An 18,028-nucleotide genomic window follows, 5' to 3' on the forward strand; every position below is an offset into this window, starting at 1 on the left:
ACTTCTCTACCTACCAATTTACCTATATACCTACCTACCTACCTACCTACCAATCTATCTATTGATCTATTTATCTGTCTACTTCTCTACATACCAATTCATCTATATATTTACTTACCTACCTACCTACCGATTTATCTATCTACTTCTCTGCCTACCAATTCACCTACCTACCTACCTACCGATTTATCTATCTACTTCTCTACCTACCAATTCACCTATATACCTACCTACCTACCTACCTACCAATCTATCTATTGATCTATTTATCTGTCTACTTCTCTACATACCAATTCATCTATATATTTACTTACCTACCTACCTACCGATTTATCTATCTACTTCTCTGCCTACCAATTCACCTACCTACCTACCTACCGATTTATCTATCTACTTCTCTACCTACCAATTCACCTATATACCTACCTACCTACCTACCAATCTATCTATTGATCTATTTATCTGTCTACTTCTCTACATACCAATTCATCTATCTATTTACTTACCTACCTACCTACCGATTTATCTATCTACTTCTCTACCTACCAATTCATCTACCTACCTACCTACCTACCAATCTACCAATCTATCTATCGATCTATTTATCTGTCTACTTCTCTATGTACCAATTCATACCTACCTACTTACCATACTTACCTACCTACCTACCGATTTATCTATCTACTTCTCTGCCTACCAATTCACCTATCTACCTACTTACCTACCTACCTACCTACAGATTTATCTATCTACTTCTCTACCTACCAATTCACCTATCTACCTACTTACCTACCTACCTACCTACAGATTTATCTATCTACTTCTCTACCTACCAATTCACCTATATACCTACTTACCTACCTACCTACCTACAGATTTATCTATCTACTTCTCTACCTACCAATTCACCTATATACCTACTTACCTACCTACCTACCTACGGATTTATCTATCTACTTCTCTACCTACCAATTCACCTATATACCTACTTACCTACCTACCTACCTACAGATTTATCTATCTACTTCTCTACCTACCAATTCACCTATATATCTACTTACCAACCTACCTACCTACGGATTTATCTATCTACTTCTCTACCTACCAATTCACCTATCTACCTACTTACCTACCTACCTACCTACAGATTTATCTATCTACTTCTCTACCTACCAATTCACCTATATACCTACTTACCTACCTACCTACCTACCGATTTATCTATCTACTTCTCTACCTACCAATTCACCTATATATCTACTTACCTACCTACCTACCTATGGATTTATCTATCTACTTCTCTACCTACCAATTCACCTATCTACCTACTTACCTACCTACCTACCTACAGATTTATCTATCTACTTCTCTACCTACCAATTCACCTATATACCTACTTACCTACCTACCTACCTACCGATTTATCTATCTACTTCTCTACCTACCAATTCACCTATATATCTACTTACCTACCTACCTACCTACGGATTTATCTATCTACTTCTCTACCTACCAATTCACCTATCTACCTACTTACCTACCTACCTACCTACAGATTTATCTATCTACTTCTCTACCTACCAATTCACCTATATACCTACTTACCTACCTACCTACCTACAGATTTATCTATCTACTTCTCTACCTACCAATTCACCTATATATCTACTTACCTACCTACCTACCTACGGATTTATCTATCTACTTCTCTACCTACCAATTCACCTATCTACCTACTTACCTACCTACCTACCTACAGATTTATCTATCTACTTCTCTACCTACCAATTCACCTATATATCTACTTACCTACCTACCTACCTACCGATTTATCTATCTACTTCTCTGCCTACCAATTCACCTATCTACCTACTTACCTACCTACCTACCTACAGATTTATCTATCTACTTCTCTATCTACCAATTCACCTATATACCTACTTACCTACCTACCTACCTACAGATTTATCTATCTACTTCTCTACCTACCAATTCACCTATATACCTACTTACATACCTACCTACCTACAGATTTATCTATCTACTTCTCTACCTACCAATTCACCTATATACCTACTTACCTACCTACCTACCTACGGATTTATCTATCTACTTCTCTACCTACCAATTCACCTATATACCTACTTACCTACCTACCTACCTACAGATTTATCTATCTACTTCTCTACCTACCAATTCACCTATATACCTACTTACCTACCTACCTACAGATTTATCTATCTACTTCTCTACCTACCAATTCACCTATATACCTACTTACCTACCTACCTACCTACAGATTTATCTATCTACTTCTCTACCTACCAATTCACCTATATACCTACTTACCTACCTACCTACCTACAGATTTATCTATCTACTTCTCTACCTACCAATTCACCTATATACCTACTTACCTACCTACCTACCTACAGATTTATCTATCTACTTCTCTACCTACCAATTCACCTATATACCTACTTACCTACCTACCTACCTACGGATTTATCTATCTACTTCTCTACCTACCAATTCACCTATATACCTACTTACCTACCTACCTACCTACAGATTTATCTATCTACTTCTCTACCTACCAATTCACCTATATACCTACTTACCTACCTACCTACCTACGGATTTATCTATCTACTTCTCTACCTACCAATTCACCTATATATCTACCTACCTACCTACAGATTTATCTATCTACTTCTCTACCTACCAATTCACCTATATACCTACTTACCTACCTACCTACCAATTTATCTATCTACTTCTCTACCTACCAATTCACCTATATACCTACCTACCTACCAATTCATCTATCTACTTCTCTACCTACCAAGTCATCTACCTACCTACCTACCGATCTATTGATCTATTTATCTGTCTACTTCTCTACGTACCAATTCATCTATCTATTTACTGACTTACCTACCCACCTATCTTTATCTATCTACTTCTCTACCTACCTATCTACCTATCTATCTACCTATCTATCTACCTACCTACCTACCTATCAATCTATTTATCTATCTACTTCTCTACCAGTTCATCTATCTATCTGTCTATCTATCTACTTACCTATCTACTTATTTATCTTTTCTGTCTATCTATCATCTATCTATTGATCTGTAATTTCGTCTTCGTGATGTCGGTGAAATCGCACCTATGGTATTTCCTGCGTCTGTGTGGTCAATTTCGGAATCTATTGATCATCCATCCATCTATTTAATCTATCTATCATCTGTTTATCTGTCTTATTGTCTATGATAAATCTACTCACCCTTATCTATCTATCTATCTATCTATCTATCTATCTATCTATCTATCTATCTATCTATCATCTATCTCTATCTATCTATCATCTATCTATCTAGCTATCTATCTATCTATCTACCTATCTATCTCTCCATTCATCTCTCCACCAATGTATCTACCAGTATCTCTTGATCTACCTATATCTATACATCTATTTATTCGTCTACTCTATCCATCCACCACACTATCTGTCTATCATCCAGGGATGGGCTGAATGCAGCCGGATGAGATGAAGAGCGTCCGGCGCTATGTCTCCCGCGAGGCCTACCTGGAGGCCATGGAGGAGGACCTGGCTGAGTGGCTGCAGGAGCTCCACGGGACCCACCTGGGACCTGGACCGGCCTTCCTGGGGCCCCTGGAGACCGGCGTCCTGCTCTGCCGCCATGCCGACCTGGCCGCCCGGGAGGCCACCCACTTCGCCCAGGAGCAGCCCAAGGTGGCCACCAAGGCCACGCTCCCAGCCAGGGGGGCTGCCTGCAACCGCGAGGCCCGGCCGGGGACCTTCCAGGCCAGGGACAACGTGGCCAACTTCATTCGATGGTGCCGCCAGGAAATGCGCGTCCCAGGTGTGTCAGTCTGTCTGTCCATTAATCCATTCATCTCTATCCATCCATCTGGCTGTCCACCCATCCATCTATCCATCCATCTATCCATCCATCTATCCATCCATCCATCTCTGTCTATTCATCCATCCATCCATCCATCCATCTGACTATCCACCCATCCATCTATCCATCTATCCATCCATCCATCCATTCATCTCTAGGCATCCATCTGGCTGTCCATTTATCCATCCATCTATCTATGCATCTATCCATCCATCTCTATCCATCCTTCTGGTTGTCCATCTATCCATCCATCCATCTATCCATCTATCCATCTATCCATCTATCCATCTATCCATCTATCCATCTATCCATCCATCCATCCATCCATCCATCCGTCCATCCATCCATCTCTAGCCAACCATCTGGCTGTCCATCTATCCATCTATCTATCTATGCATCTATCCATCTCTATCCATCCTTCTGGTTGTCCATCCGTCCATCCATCTATCCGTCTATCTATCCATCCATCTGGTTGTCCATCTATCCATCCATCCATCTATCCATCTATCCATCCATCTATCCATCTATTCATCCATCCATCCATCTATCCATCCATCTCTGTCTATTCATCTATCCATTCATCCATCCATTCATCCATCCATCTCTAGCCAACCATCTGGCTGTCCATCTATCCATCTATCTATCTATGCATCTATCCATCTCTATCCATCCTTCTGGTTGTCCATCCGTCCATCCATCTATCCGTCTATCTATCCATCCATCTGGTTGTCCATCTATCCATCCATCCATCTATCCATCTATCCATCCATCTATCCATCTATTCATCCATCCATCCATCTATCCATCCATCTCTGTCTATTCATCTATCCATTCATCCATCCATTCATCCATCCATCTCTAGCCAACCATCTGGCTGTCCATCTATCCATCTATCTATCTATGCATCTATCCATCCATCTCTATCCATCCTTCTGGTTGTCCATCCATCTATCCATCTCTGTCTATCCATCTATCCATCCATCCATCTCTATCCATCTATCTATCTATCATCTATCTATCTATCTATCTATCTATCTATCTATCTATCTATCTGCATCCATCCATCCATCTCTGTCTATTCATCTATCCATCCATTCATCTCTATCCATCCATCTGGCTGTCCATCTATCCATCTATCTATCTATGCATCTATCCATCCATCTCTATCCATCCTTCTGGTTGTCCATCCATCTATCCATCTCTGTCTATCCATCTATCCATCCATCCATCTCTATCCATCTATCTATCTATCTATCTATCTATCTATCTATCTATCTATCTGCATCCATCCATCCATCTCTGTCTATTCATCTATCCATCCATTCATCTCTATCCATCCATCTGGCTGTCCATCTATCCATCTATCTATCTATGCATCTATCCATCCATCTCTATCCATCCTTCTGGTTGTCCATCCGTCCGTCCGTCCGTCCATCTATCCATCCATCCATCCATCCATCCATCCATCTCTGTCTATTCATCTATCCATCCATTCATCTCTATCCATCCATCTGGCTATCCATCTTTCCATCTATGCATCTATGCATCTATCCCTCCATCTCTATCCATCTATCTGGTTGTCCATCCGTCCATCCATCTATCTATGCATCTATCCATCCATCTCTGTCTATTCATCTATCCATCCATCCATCTATCTAGCTGTCCATCTATCCTTCTATCTATCTATGCATCTATCCATCCATCTTGTTTTCCATCTGTCTATCCATCCATATCTGTCTGGCTGTCCATCTAAATATATGTATCCATTTATTTATCCATCTCTATCCATCCATCCATCCATTTTTATTCATCTGTCCATCCATCCATCTGTCTTTTATTTATCAACCAATTTTTCCATCCATCCATCCATCCATCCATCTCTATCTGTCTGTCCATCCATCCGTCCATCCATCCATTCACCGATTATCTATCTAACCATCTCTATCTGTCTGTCTCTCCATCTACTTACCTACTTATCCATCCGTCTATCTACCCATTGTTCCACCTCTATCAGTCTAACCATCCATCTATCTCTGTCTGTCCATCCATCCATCTGTCCATTTACACATCTCTATTGATCTATCTATCATCCATCTCTATCTGTCTGTCTGTCCATCCATCCATTACCTATCTAACCATCTCTATCTGTCTGTCTGTCCATCTACCTACCTACCCATCCATCTGTCCATCTACCCATTGACCTATGTCTCTCAGTCCATCCATCCCTGTCTTTCTATCGATCGATCCATCCATCCATCTAACCATCTCTATCTGTCTATCTGTCCATCTACTTACCTACCCGTCCATCTGTCCATCTAGGTACCTACCCATCCATCTGTCCATCTACCCATTGACCTATGTCTCTCAGTCCATCCATCCCTGTCTTTCTATTGATCCATCCATCCATCCAACCATCTCTATCTGTCTATCTGTCCATCTACCTACCTACCCGTCCATCTGTCCATCTACCCCATTGACCTATGTCTCTCAGTCCATCCATCCCTGTCTTTCTATCGATCCATCGATCCATCGATCCATCCATCTAACCATCTCTATCTGTCTGTCCATCTACCTACCTACCCGTCCATCTGTCCATCTACCCATTGACCTATGTCTCTCAGTCCATCCATCCATCCATCCCTGTCTTTCTATCGATCCATCCATCCATCCATCTAACCATCTCTATCTGTCTGTCTGTCCATCTACTTACCTACCCGTCCATCTGTCCATCTAGGTACCTACCCATCCATCTGTCCATCTACCCATTGACCTATGTCTCTCAGTCCATCCATCCCTGTCTTTCTATTGATCCATCCATCCATCCATCCATCCATCCATCCATCCATCCATCCAACCATCTCTATCTGTCTATCTGTCCATCTACCTACCTACCCGTCCATCTGTCCATCTACCCATTGACCTATGTCTCTCAGTCCATCCATCCATCCATCTCTGTCTTTCTATCCATCCATCCATCAATTATCCATCAATCTAACCATCTCTATCTATCTATGTCCATCTACCTACCTACTCAGCCATGATTTTCCTGCATGGCAGAGGGATGTTCCATGTGGTCTCTTCCAACTCTATGACTGTAAGCTCATCAGGTGCCTATCTGGCTAATCTGACCCCCTTTTTCATTGGGCCGAAACGGGATGACCGTCCCGGAGTGCCCCTCCGACTGACCCTAACTGCTGCCCCTCCCTTCCCCTTCGCTGTTCCCAGAGGTCCTGATGTTCGAGACGGAGGACCTGGTCTTGCGGAAGAACGAGCGGCAGGTGGTGCTGTGCCTGCTGGAGGTGGCCCGGCGAGGCGCCCGCTTCGGCATGGTGGCCCCGGCCTTGGTGCGGATGGAGCAGGAGATCGAGGAGGAGATGCGGCAGGATTCGGGCTCGGGCCCCGCGGAGGAGGAGAGCCCCTTCCCCAAGGCCCAGAGGGAGCCCCAACACTTCCGGAACCTGGACCAGATGGTAGGACTCACCTTGACGGGGTTTCGAGTCTTCAAGAATGGGAAGGAGTGGAGAGTGATGGAAGCTGGAAAGAGATAGTTGAGGGACAATATCTCCCATGTCTTTATTTCCTGAGGTCTTCAAGGAAACACCGAGAATGTTCTCGAGAATTCGAGAATTCGAGAATTCGAGAATTTTCTTGAGCCCCTATTCGGGCGCCAAAACATTGAGACACATTTCCCCGATTTCTCTCGTCTCTTAATTTCCCAACCAGAAGCAGGTTGTCTTCAAGCGAAACACCGAGAATTTATTTCTTGATCTGAAATTTCTACAGGTAGCATTCTAAATAAAAAAAATTAATTTGGGTAATATCTTCATTTTGACTAATGATATCCTACCAAACCATGATACTTTGAGTTTATTATACTCCACCAGTTTCTTATTAATTTCCTTTCTTAATTTGGTTAAATTGTGTATTTCCAATTTTTTTTAATTCTTTAGTTATATTTATCCCTAAATATTTAATTGTTTCTTTAATTTTGATTTTCCCCTCCTGCTTTATTTTTTTATCTCTTCTTCTTGATAGTTAAATATCATCATTTCTGATTTGTTCCAATTAATGTGTAAACCTGTTATTAATCCAAATTCTGTTAAATGAGCCTCTATTTTCTCTCATTGTTTTATTGGCTGTTCCATTGACAAAAGGGTATCGTCTGCAAACAAATTTATTTTATATTTCTCTTTCAGTCCTATTCCTTTTATACTACTCTCTTCTCTTATTACATTAGCCAATACAGTAGAGTCTCACTTATTCAAGCCTCGCTTATCCAATCCTCTGGATAATCCAAGCAATTTTTGTAGTCAATGTTTTCAATATATCGTGCTATTTTGGTGCTAAAGTCGTAAATACGGTAATTACAACATAACATTACTGCGTATTCAACTACTTTTTCTGTCAAATGTGTTGTATAACATGATGTTTTGGTGCTTAATTTGTAAAATCATAACCTAATTTGATGTTTAATAGGCTTTTCCTTAATCCCTCCTTATTATCCAAGATATTCGCTTATCCAAGCTTCTGCTGGCCCGTTTAGTTTGGATAAGCGAGACTCTACTGTAGTTCCGTTACAATTGCAAATAAAATTGGGGAAAGGGGACATCCCTGCCTTGTGCCTCGTGTTATATTTATTTTCCCTGTTAAACCATCATTCACCATAACTTCTCTCGTCTCTTAATTTCCCAACCAGAACCAGGTTGTCTTCAAGAGAAACACCGAGAATTTTCTCGAGCCCCTATTCGGGTGCCAAAACGTCCAAATATCCTTTTTTATTCCCTCACCAAGCACCAGAAACGAGGAGATTAAAGATACATTACCCTTCCGCGGACTCCTATGTTCGATCCAAAGTCTTTCAGAATTATGGTTTTCTTGACATCCATTTTGACAGGATCTGAGTCTCCGAATCTATTGTATTTCGATCTCCTCATTTCTCGTGTCGGATTCACAATAGAGACATTTGGGGGCTGAGCCTCGACAACACTCCCCACTCGCCACACCAGCAAACCCCCATCATCCCCATGGCCTTTCTGCTTGCCCTCCAGGTCCAGCATCTGATCAGCCGCTGCACTTGCCCCATCCAGTTCTCCATGGTCAAGGTCTCCGAAGGCAAATACCGCGTGGGCGACTCCAGCACCCTCATCTTCGTCAGGGTGAGTCCGCCCCCCCATTGGAAAACAATACAAAAGTTTGGATCGCAATCACAAATCCCAGCATGTTGGCCAACAAGAAGGAAATGGTCATGAGGCCTAGGAGACTGGGAGTTGCAGTTTTCAGAACCAGGGAGAATGCTGGATTGAGATACAGCCGAGACGAGGGGTTGCTGTTAGAGCAACCATGCGAAAGTACTGATGTTTTGGAATCCAGCAGTCAGGGAGGTGAACTCTCAGCTAGTAATTGTAGCCGAGATGCCATGAGCTCATCCGAGGGAACAGTGGATTTGGATAAACATTTCCGACTGGCTCTGATTGGGGAGGGAGTCAGGTGAAGAAGAGCTGAGAGACTGTGATTGGGGGCGGAGCATGGGAAGCAAATGGTGTTAGATCTACGCTCTTCCCTCCACTGAAAGGCAATTAAAGTCCTAATTCAATACGTAGCCGGCTGAAAAGTTATCTACAAAGTCTTTTGAAAGCTCAAAGCAGAAAGCGGAGAATCTTCTCAAGCTTTTCTGTGTGCTCAGAGCGAGACAGACATAAATCAGCCAGGCTCATCCTGACTCCTCCAGCCTCCAGCGTCCGGAGTCCGGAGCCATCATAGATCAACATGGAACAAACTTTCTGTTCTGCGTACTGTGATGAAATTCTCTATATGTTTATACGTGTGATTTGCTACCAGAACGTAATCTATCACACTGCTCCCACTTCCTGACATATAGGCAAATTCGGCAAGTCTCTCAAATGTAGGGTCTCCATTTATTATGTTTAGTAGGCATGTCCAATTGATGAAAAAAATGTTTCAATTCTCATTTCTAAAGTAGGGGGCGCTGGCGCTTCGATATAGAAAGTATTTCCGATTTTTTCACCCAAAAATTTCGGATATTTCCGAAAATTTGTAATGATTCTAAATGTTTCTAAAATGGCGGACGTGCATGCGCAATCGCTACACACCGGGCTTGTATGGCAATCTTCCATGTGGACGCAGAGGACGTTAGCCCCCACCTTTGCGTCCATCGTGGAAGCTTCTGATTGGCCAGGGAGCGGCAGCCATGTCAGGCTGCGCTAAGCTCCCATTCAAGGTAGGTTGAAGAAATGAAAAAAAAAATTAAAATATTTTTTTAAAATATATTTAACAAAAATTTTTGGGGAAAAATATTAACGAAACATTAAGAGACCATTAGAGAATGGGCCAACAATGGTTCGAATTACATTGCTGGTTGAGCTGTGAGACAATGTCTCGGAATGCGTATCAAAAAGCGAGAACAATCCGAAATAAATCCGATATACGATTCAAAACGATTTTTTGGACATGTCTAATGAACACATCAATTAAAAGTTTAGCGTCTGAATTTGTGGAGATTAAAGCAACCTTGTCAGAAATTAAACACCATGGTGATGATAATGAATCAAGAATCGAGCAGTTTCAGAAATCTAAGTTTCTGAAAACTAAATTAATTGACTCTGAGAATCGTTTGAGGAGGAGAAATCGGCGTCTGAAAGGGGTGCCAGAGAATATTCTCGTGGGAGAAATAGGGAGAAGCGGGGTGCAGAAGTCCCACCTGACAATGGTTTCTCTTCTTGTTCCTTTAGATCCTGCGGAAACACGTCATGGTCCGAGTCGGTGGAGGATGGGATACGTTGGAGCACTATTTGGACAAACACGACCCCTGCCGCTGCACCTCCCTCTGTATGTCCATCATGCATAGAATTGATTGATTGATTGATTACGGACCGATCTTGCTTTTAATCCTGAAGGCAACCTCCCAGGTCCTGAACCAACACTCCAATCCCTACATCTAATCGATTGATCGGATACAGTCTTATCTTACCTTTAGTAGGGAAGGTGATCTAGATCAGGGGTCCCCAAACTTTTTAAGCCGAGGGCCGGTCCACAATCCTTCAGACTGTTGAGGGACCGAATTATCATTTGAAAAAAAAATACAAACAAATTCCGATGCACACTGCACATGTCTTATTTGTAGTGCAAAAACAACAACAACAATGAAAGAACAATACAATATTTAAAAATAAAAACAATTTTAGCCAACATACATTTATCAGGATTTCAATGGGAAGTTTGGGCCTGCTTCTGGCCAATGAGATAGTCCAGTTAATTTGGATTGTTGTTGTTGTTGTTGTGTGCCTTCAAGTCATCACAGACTTTGGGCGAGCCTGTCTAAAATTTATTCATTTATTATTTATTTATTTACTGCATTTATTTAGTACATTTGTATCACACTCTTCTCACCCCAAAGGGGACTCAGAGCAGCTTACAAATTATATGTACATACAATATATTATTGTATAGTTGCTGTGGCTTATGGGAATCCTTTGTTGGCCAGGTGGAATAGCAGTGAATAGCCTTGCAGTCTCGAAGCCTGGCCGTTTTCTGGAGTTGCTGGAGCTGTTTGTTGTATGAATGTAGAGGCATGGATGAGGGGTTGTGCTGCCAAGTTTAGTGTTTCTGGGATGTGTAGTTTTGTTGTTTTGTCCTAGGCCGGAACGCCATTACCCTTTTATATATATATAGATAGATTATTAGCATATCACAATATAAGCATTATATATTACTATATTGAACTATACCACTATACTGTAATAGTATTAGTAATATGTAATATATAATATACAATTAATATTATTATATGGTATTATTTTTAGTGTTATATTGTATTACATTATAATATTATTATCAATATTATATGTATATACTAGACATGTCCAAAAAATCGTTTTGAATCGTATATCGGAATTATTTCGGATTGTTCTCGCTTTTTGACACGCATTCCGAGACATTGTCTCACAGCGCAACCAGCAATGTAATTCGAACCATTGTTGGACCATTCTCTAATTGTCTCTTAATGTTTCGTTAATTCCCCCCCCCCAATTTTTTAAAAAATATATTTTAAAAAATATTTAATTTTTTTTTGTTTCTGCAACCTACCTTGAATGGGAGCTTAGCGCGGCCTAACATGGCTGCCGCTCCCCGGCCAATCAGAAGCTTCCACGATGGACGCAAAGGTGGGGGCTAACGTCCTCTGCGTCCACATGGAAGATGGCCATACAAGCCCGGTGTGTAGCGATTGCGCATGCGCGCCCGCCATTTTAGAAACATTTAGAATCATTACGAATTTTCAGAAATATCCGAAATTTTTGGGTGAAAAAATCGGAAATACTTTCTATATCAAAGCGCCAGTGCCCCCTACTTTAGAAACGAGAATTGAAACATTTTTTTCATTGATGCGCAATAAAAAAAATATATTAAATTTTTTTTGTGGGGGGGGAATTAACGAAACATTAAGAGACAATTAAAGAATGGGCCAACAATGGTTCGAATTACATTGCTGGTTGTGCTGTGAGACAATGTCTCGGAATGCGTATCAAAAAGCGAGAATAATCCGAAATAATTCTGATATACAATTCAAAACGATTTTTTTGGACATGTCTAATGTTCACTCCTGGAGATTTTTGACCACCAGCCACAACCTGCCATGATGCAGGACATCCCTGTCTTTTGCTGGTGATGAGATTGACGTTGATGTCCTTCAAAATCTCCAAGTAGAGGTAGTGATTGAGGATCCTCTCTGCAGCCCACAAACAGGCCTTGAGGAGGTCCAGTCCCCAGCGGACACTTGCCACGCCCGTCCAGCACGAGATCACGGCCCGACTGACCCCTCGGACGGACAACAAGCCCCATGCGCCCCAGCCCACGGCCCTCATCGTCAGCCGGTCACAAAGCCCGCTCCCTCCGGTGGAGTGGAGGACCTACGTTTCTCCAGGCCTGGGATCTGGGTGGAAGGTGGCCGCCGGACCTTCAGTGGACAGCGTTGGCCTTGATGACCACAAGAAAGTGACCAGTGGGTCCATCTCCCAAGAACACATCGGACCTCGGAGGGCTCCATCGTCTGGCAGGTGAGTCATTTACAACTGAAGCTGAGATGGTGGACTCCAACTCTGGTGCCCGTTGTCCATCTTCAACCAGCTTCAGGGTCCATCTTTAGCCAACTTTGGTGTCCATTGTCCATCTTTAATCAACCTCGTTGTCCATCTTTATCTAACTTTGACGTCTCTTGTCCTTCTTCAGTGGACTTTAGTGTCAGTTGTCCATCTTTAACCAATGTTGGTGTCCGTTGACGATCTTTAATCAACGTTGTTGTCCATCTTTAATCAAATTTGGTGCCTGTTGTTCATCTTTAACCAATGTTGGTGTCCGTTGACGATCTTTGATCAACGTTGTTGTCCATCTTTAATCAAATTTGGTGTCCGTTGTCCATTTTTAACCAATGTTGGTGTCCATTGACGATCTTTAATCAACGTTGTTGTCCATCTTTAATCAAATTTGGTGTCCGTTGTCCATTTTTAACCAATGTTGGTGTCCGTTGACGATCTTTAATCAACGTTGTTGTCCATCTTTAATCAAATTTGGTGCCTGTTGTTCATCTTTAACCAATGTTGGTGTCCGTTGACGATCTTTGATCAACGTTGTTGTCCATCTTTAATCAAATTTGGTGTCCGTTGTCCATTTTTAACCAATGTTGGTGTCCATTGACGATCTTTGATCAACGTTGTTGTCCATCTTTAATCAAATTTGGTGCCTGTTGTTCATCTTTAACCAATGTTGGTGTCCGTTGACGATCTTTGATCAACGTTGTTGTCCATCTTTAATCAAATTTGGTGCCCGTTGTCCATCTTTAACCAACGTTGGTGTCCGTTGACAATCTTTAATCAACATTGTCCATCTTTAATCGAATTTTGTGCCAGTTGTCCATCTTTAACTAATGTTGGTGTCCGTTGACGATCTTTAATCAACCTCGTTGTCCATCTTTATTCAAATTTGGTGCCTGTTGTCCATCTTCAACCAGCTTCAGCTTCCATCTTTAGCCAACTTTGGTGTCCATTGTCCATCTTTAATCAACCTTGTTGTCCATCTTTACCTAACCTTGACGTCTCTTGTCCTTCTTCAGTGGACTTTAGTGTCAGTTGTCCATCTTTAACCAATGTTGGTGTCCGTTGACGATCTTTAATCAACGTTGTTGTCCATCTTTAATCAAATTTGGTACCCGTTGTCCATCTTTAACCAATGTTGGTGTCCGTTGACGATCTTCAATCAACGTTGTTGTCCATCTTTAATCAAATTTGGTGCCCGTTGTCCATCTTTAACCAATGTTGGTGTCCGTTGACGATCTTTAATCAACGTTGTTGTCCATCTTTAATCAACTTTGGTGTCCATTGTCCATCTTTAACCAGCTTCAGCATCCATCTTTACCTAACATTGATGTCTCTTGTCCTTCTTCAGTGGACTTTAGTGTCCGTTGTCCATCTTTAACCAATGTTGGTGTCCGTTGATGATCTTTAATCAACGTTGTTGTCCATCTTTAATCAACTTTGGTGCCCGTTATCCATCTTTAATTGACTTTTGTGCCCATTGTCCATCTTTAATTGACTTTTGTGCCCATTGTCCATCTTTAATTGACTTTTGTGCCCGTTGTCCATCTTTAATCTCTTTCAGGATAAGGGAGCGGTCAACTACTCCATCCGGAAGGAGGACAACCGCAGAGGAAAGGCCTAGTTTGGAGCAACGTGGCCGAAGTGGGACATTTCAGATGGACAGACACCCGATGAAGGACTTGCCCATCTCCAGGTGGAGGTCGGAGAGCCTTCAGGCTGGTTTGGACCCTCAGATGGCCAAGAGTCCGGCAATGAGGGCAACCTCGTGGAGGCCTGCAACGCCTCAACCCAGTTTCCATAAAGATAGTTGTCCTTCAAGCCCAACGAAGCCTCTCCGGCCCTCCCACCCTCAAGATTCCGTAACACAGAGGTCAACTTCTCCGGTCAAAGCCCCAGTGACCAAAGGGAAGGTCAGTCAGACTTACTACAGGTCTCCGACGCCTAGTAAAAGCCCTCGTTGTTGTAGGAATGGAGTCCAAGGACCTAATGATGAAAAGGAAGAAGGGAAAACCAATCTGGTGGACGTATCTGGATGGAGGGCGGAGATGGATAGAAGGAAAGGTCAGCAAGGCCCTCAAAGAGGTGGCCAAAAGAGTTATGGGGGTATTATAGAGAAAGGATGTGTCTCTACGACTTTGATAGTAAACCCGGAGGAGGAACGTTCTCCGTACCAAAGTCTGGAGGAGGAAATCATGGCCAGCGTCAAGGAGATGGAGGACAACTTAGAAGGCAACGAGTTAAAGACTGGCAAAGCTCTGGGACCTGATGGCTTCCATTTGGAGCCTAAGCAGCTCTGTGTCAACGGGGAAAAAGTGCCTCGGAGCGGGGTCTATGTCCCCGAAAGAGGGGCAAGATGGCCGCTAGTTGGGGGACGCTATGAGGACGTGATCCGGGAACTCTCCGCAGCGTTGAACCACGGACAGGTAGAGACGGCGAGACCTTCAAAGGAAAGAAAATCCCCAAATATGGAGAACTTGGCCTCCGAAAACACCGAACCAAAGGTGGAAGAGGCCGCCTCGACTACTGCGAAAACCAAGCGGTCCCTCAAGAAGCCGCAGCGAGTGCCGTCCATTTACAAGCTCAAGCTGCGCCCCAAGGTCCGGCCGAGGAGGGACCACCGGCCGGAGAAGAGGCCCTCCAAGATCCCCCGGCCAGTGGGGCATCGCTACGGCCAGCGGACCGGTCAGCGGAAGGCCCTCGGCCCCAAAACCCCGGACCAGAGTGACCGCCGGGAGCAAAACCGTTCCGGGAATATCGAGAAAGATGGGGAGACGGGGCTCCCAAAGAGCAAGGAGACCTGGGTCTGACTTTCCACAGAAAGCGAGACCCTTTGACGGACATTTGGACCAGGAACCTCGCCGACCTGGATTAAGGAAAAAGGCGCTGTGTTAATAAATAAATAATAAATAATTTCAGAATAAGTAATGACAATAATAAATACAGAATAAATAATATAATAATATTCAGTAATTAATCTTCTTTCTACTACGCTATTTTACTAATGGAGGGGTAAACATGGGGGCTCGTCCGGGATAATCAATCATTATCGATCATTTATTTATACATACATATATATATATACATATATATATATCGAGCATATATATATTGATCATATATATATATATATATATATAGTTAATTCATCTTCTTTCTACTCTGCTATTTTCCCAACGGGGGCTCGTTAGGGATAATCAATCATTATCGATCATTTTATATATATATATATATATATATATATATATATATATATATATATATCGATCTCATATATATATGTATATATCTCAAATATATATATATATATATATATATATTTAATTCATCTTCTTTCTACTCTGCTATTTTCCCAACGGAGGGGTAAACACTGGGGGCTCGTCAGGGATAATCGATCATTATCGATCATATATATATATATATATATATATATATATATATATATATAGATCATATTTATATATTTATATTTATATTTAATTCATCTTCTTTCTACTCTGCTATTTTCCCAACGGAGGGGTAAGCACTGGGGGCTCGTCCGGGATATTCGATCATTATCGATAATTTATATATCGATCATATATATATATATATATATATATATATAATATATGTATGTATGTATGTATGTATATATCTCATATATATATATATATATATTTAATTCATCTTCTTTCTACTCTGCTATTTTCCCAACGGAGGGGTAAACACTCGTTCAGGATCATCGATAATCTATATCTATATCTATATATCTATTATCTATATATATATACAATAATAAAAGTCAATGTTTGTATGCGGGTATGTATGTGTGTATGTATGGGAGTATGTGCCAGCTTTCTGATTGGCCGCCACTTACACGGACAACTACGACCGCCCCGAATGACGGATCTGGACAAAACTCAACACACTTAATCCCCATGATGCACTTTACGCCCTGGTGCCGTTTGCAGGACGATGGACCATGGGTGATGGGATTTGTAGTACTTTCAATAGCTTCCACTCCCACAGACCACTGCGACGCCCACCAGTGACAGAACTAGACCAAACTTGGCAGACAGAACTCCCATGGCCCACTTTACGCCCTGGTGCTGTTTGCAGGACGATGGACCATGGGTGATGGGATTTGTAGTACCTTCACTCACTTCTTGAGACCACTGCAACTACCAGGAATGACAGAATTGAACCAAACTTGACACACATATCTCATATGACACACGTTACATGCTGCATCAGTTTGGGGGAGTATGGACCACAGATGATGGGATTTGTAGTACTTTGAATCCCTTCAACTCCCACAGACCACTGTGACGCCCACCTGTGACAGAACTGGACCAAACTTGGCACACATACCCCCCATGACCCAATTTATGTCCCGGTACAGTTTGAGGGAGGACATACCAAGGATTATGGGACTTGCAGTAGCTTCACTCACTTCCCGAGACCACTGCAACTGCCACAAATGACTCATCAAGTCCAAACTTGGAACACAGAGCACCCATGACCCACTCTTTACCCTGGTGAAGTTTGGAGGACGATGGACCATGGACGATGGGAATTGCAATACCTTCGCTCACTTCCTGATAACATTGCAATCTCCACCAATGCCTGAAAAACACCAAATTTGGAACATAAAGCCCCCATGTCTTACTCTACACCTGGGTGTTGTTTGGAGGAGGGTGGACCATGGACGATGGGACTTGCAATACCTTCACTGGCTTCCTGAGAGCACTGCGACTCTTATCAATGACGCATCAGTACCAAACTTAGGACACAGAGGCCCCATGACCCATTCTACATCCTGGTGTGGTTTGGAAGAGTTTGGACCATGGATGATGGGACTTGCAGTAGCTTCACTCACTTCCTGGGACCACTACAATTCCCACCAATGTCTGATCAAGACCAAACTTGACACATACAGTCCCCATGACCCACTCTACATCCTGGTGTGGTTTGGACCATGGATGATGGGACTTGCAGTAGCTTTTCTCA

The 18,028-nt window shown here is 42.4% G+C and overlaps 1 protein-coding gene across 1 annotated transcript in view; it reads left to right on the forward strand.

The window, feature by feature from the left end:
• Positions 1–16,001, forward strand: part of gas2l2 (growth arrest specific 2 like 2) — a 19,878-nt gene extending 3,877 nt beyond the window's left edge. Inside the window, exons 3-8 of the mRNA XM_062960480.1 lie at positions 3,528–3,890; positions 7,158–7,402; positions 8,981–9,088; positions 10,682–10,778; positions 12,682–13,003; positions 14,601–16,001. Coding sequence (XP_062816550.1) covers positions 3,539–3,890; positions 7,158–7,402; positions 8,981–9,088; positions 10,682–10,778; positions 12,682–13,003; positions 14,601–15,846 — 2,370 coding nt within the window. The 5' untranslated portion in view covers positions 3,528–3,538 and the 3' untranslated portion in view covers positions 15,847–16,001. The remainder of the gene's footprint in view (positions 1–3,527; positions 3,891–7,157; positions 7,403–8,980; positions 9,089–10,681; positions 10,779–12,681; positions 13,004–14,600) is intronic.
• The last annotated feature ends 2,027 nt before the right edge of the window (positions 16,002–18,028 follow it).

Source organism: Anolis carolinensis, unplaced genomic scaffold (genome assembly GCF_035594765.1).
Source record: "Anolis carolinensis isolate JA03-04 unplaced genomic scaffold, rAnoCar3.1.pri scaffold_7, whole genome shotgun sequence".
In the NCBI taxonomy this organism is placed as follows: domain Eukaryota; kingdom Metazoa; phylum Chordata; class Lepidosauria; order Squamata; family Dactyloidae; genus Anolis; species Anolis carolinensis.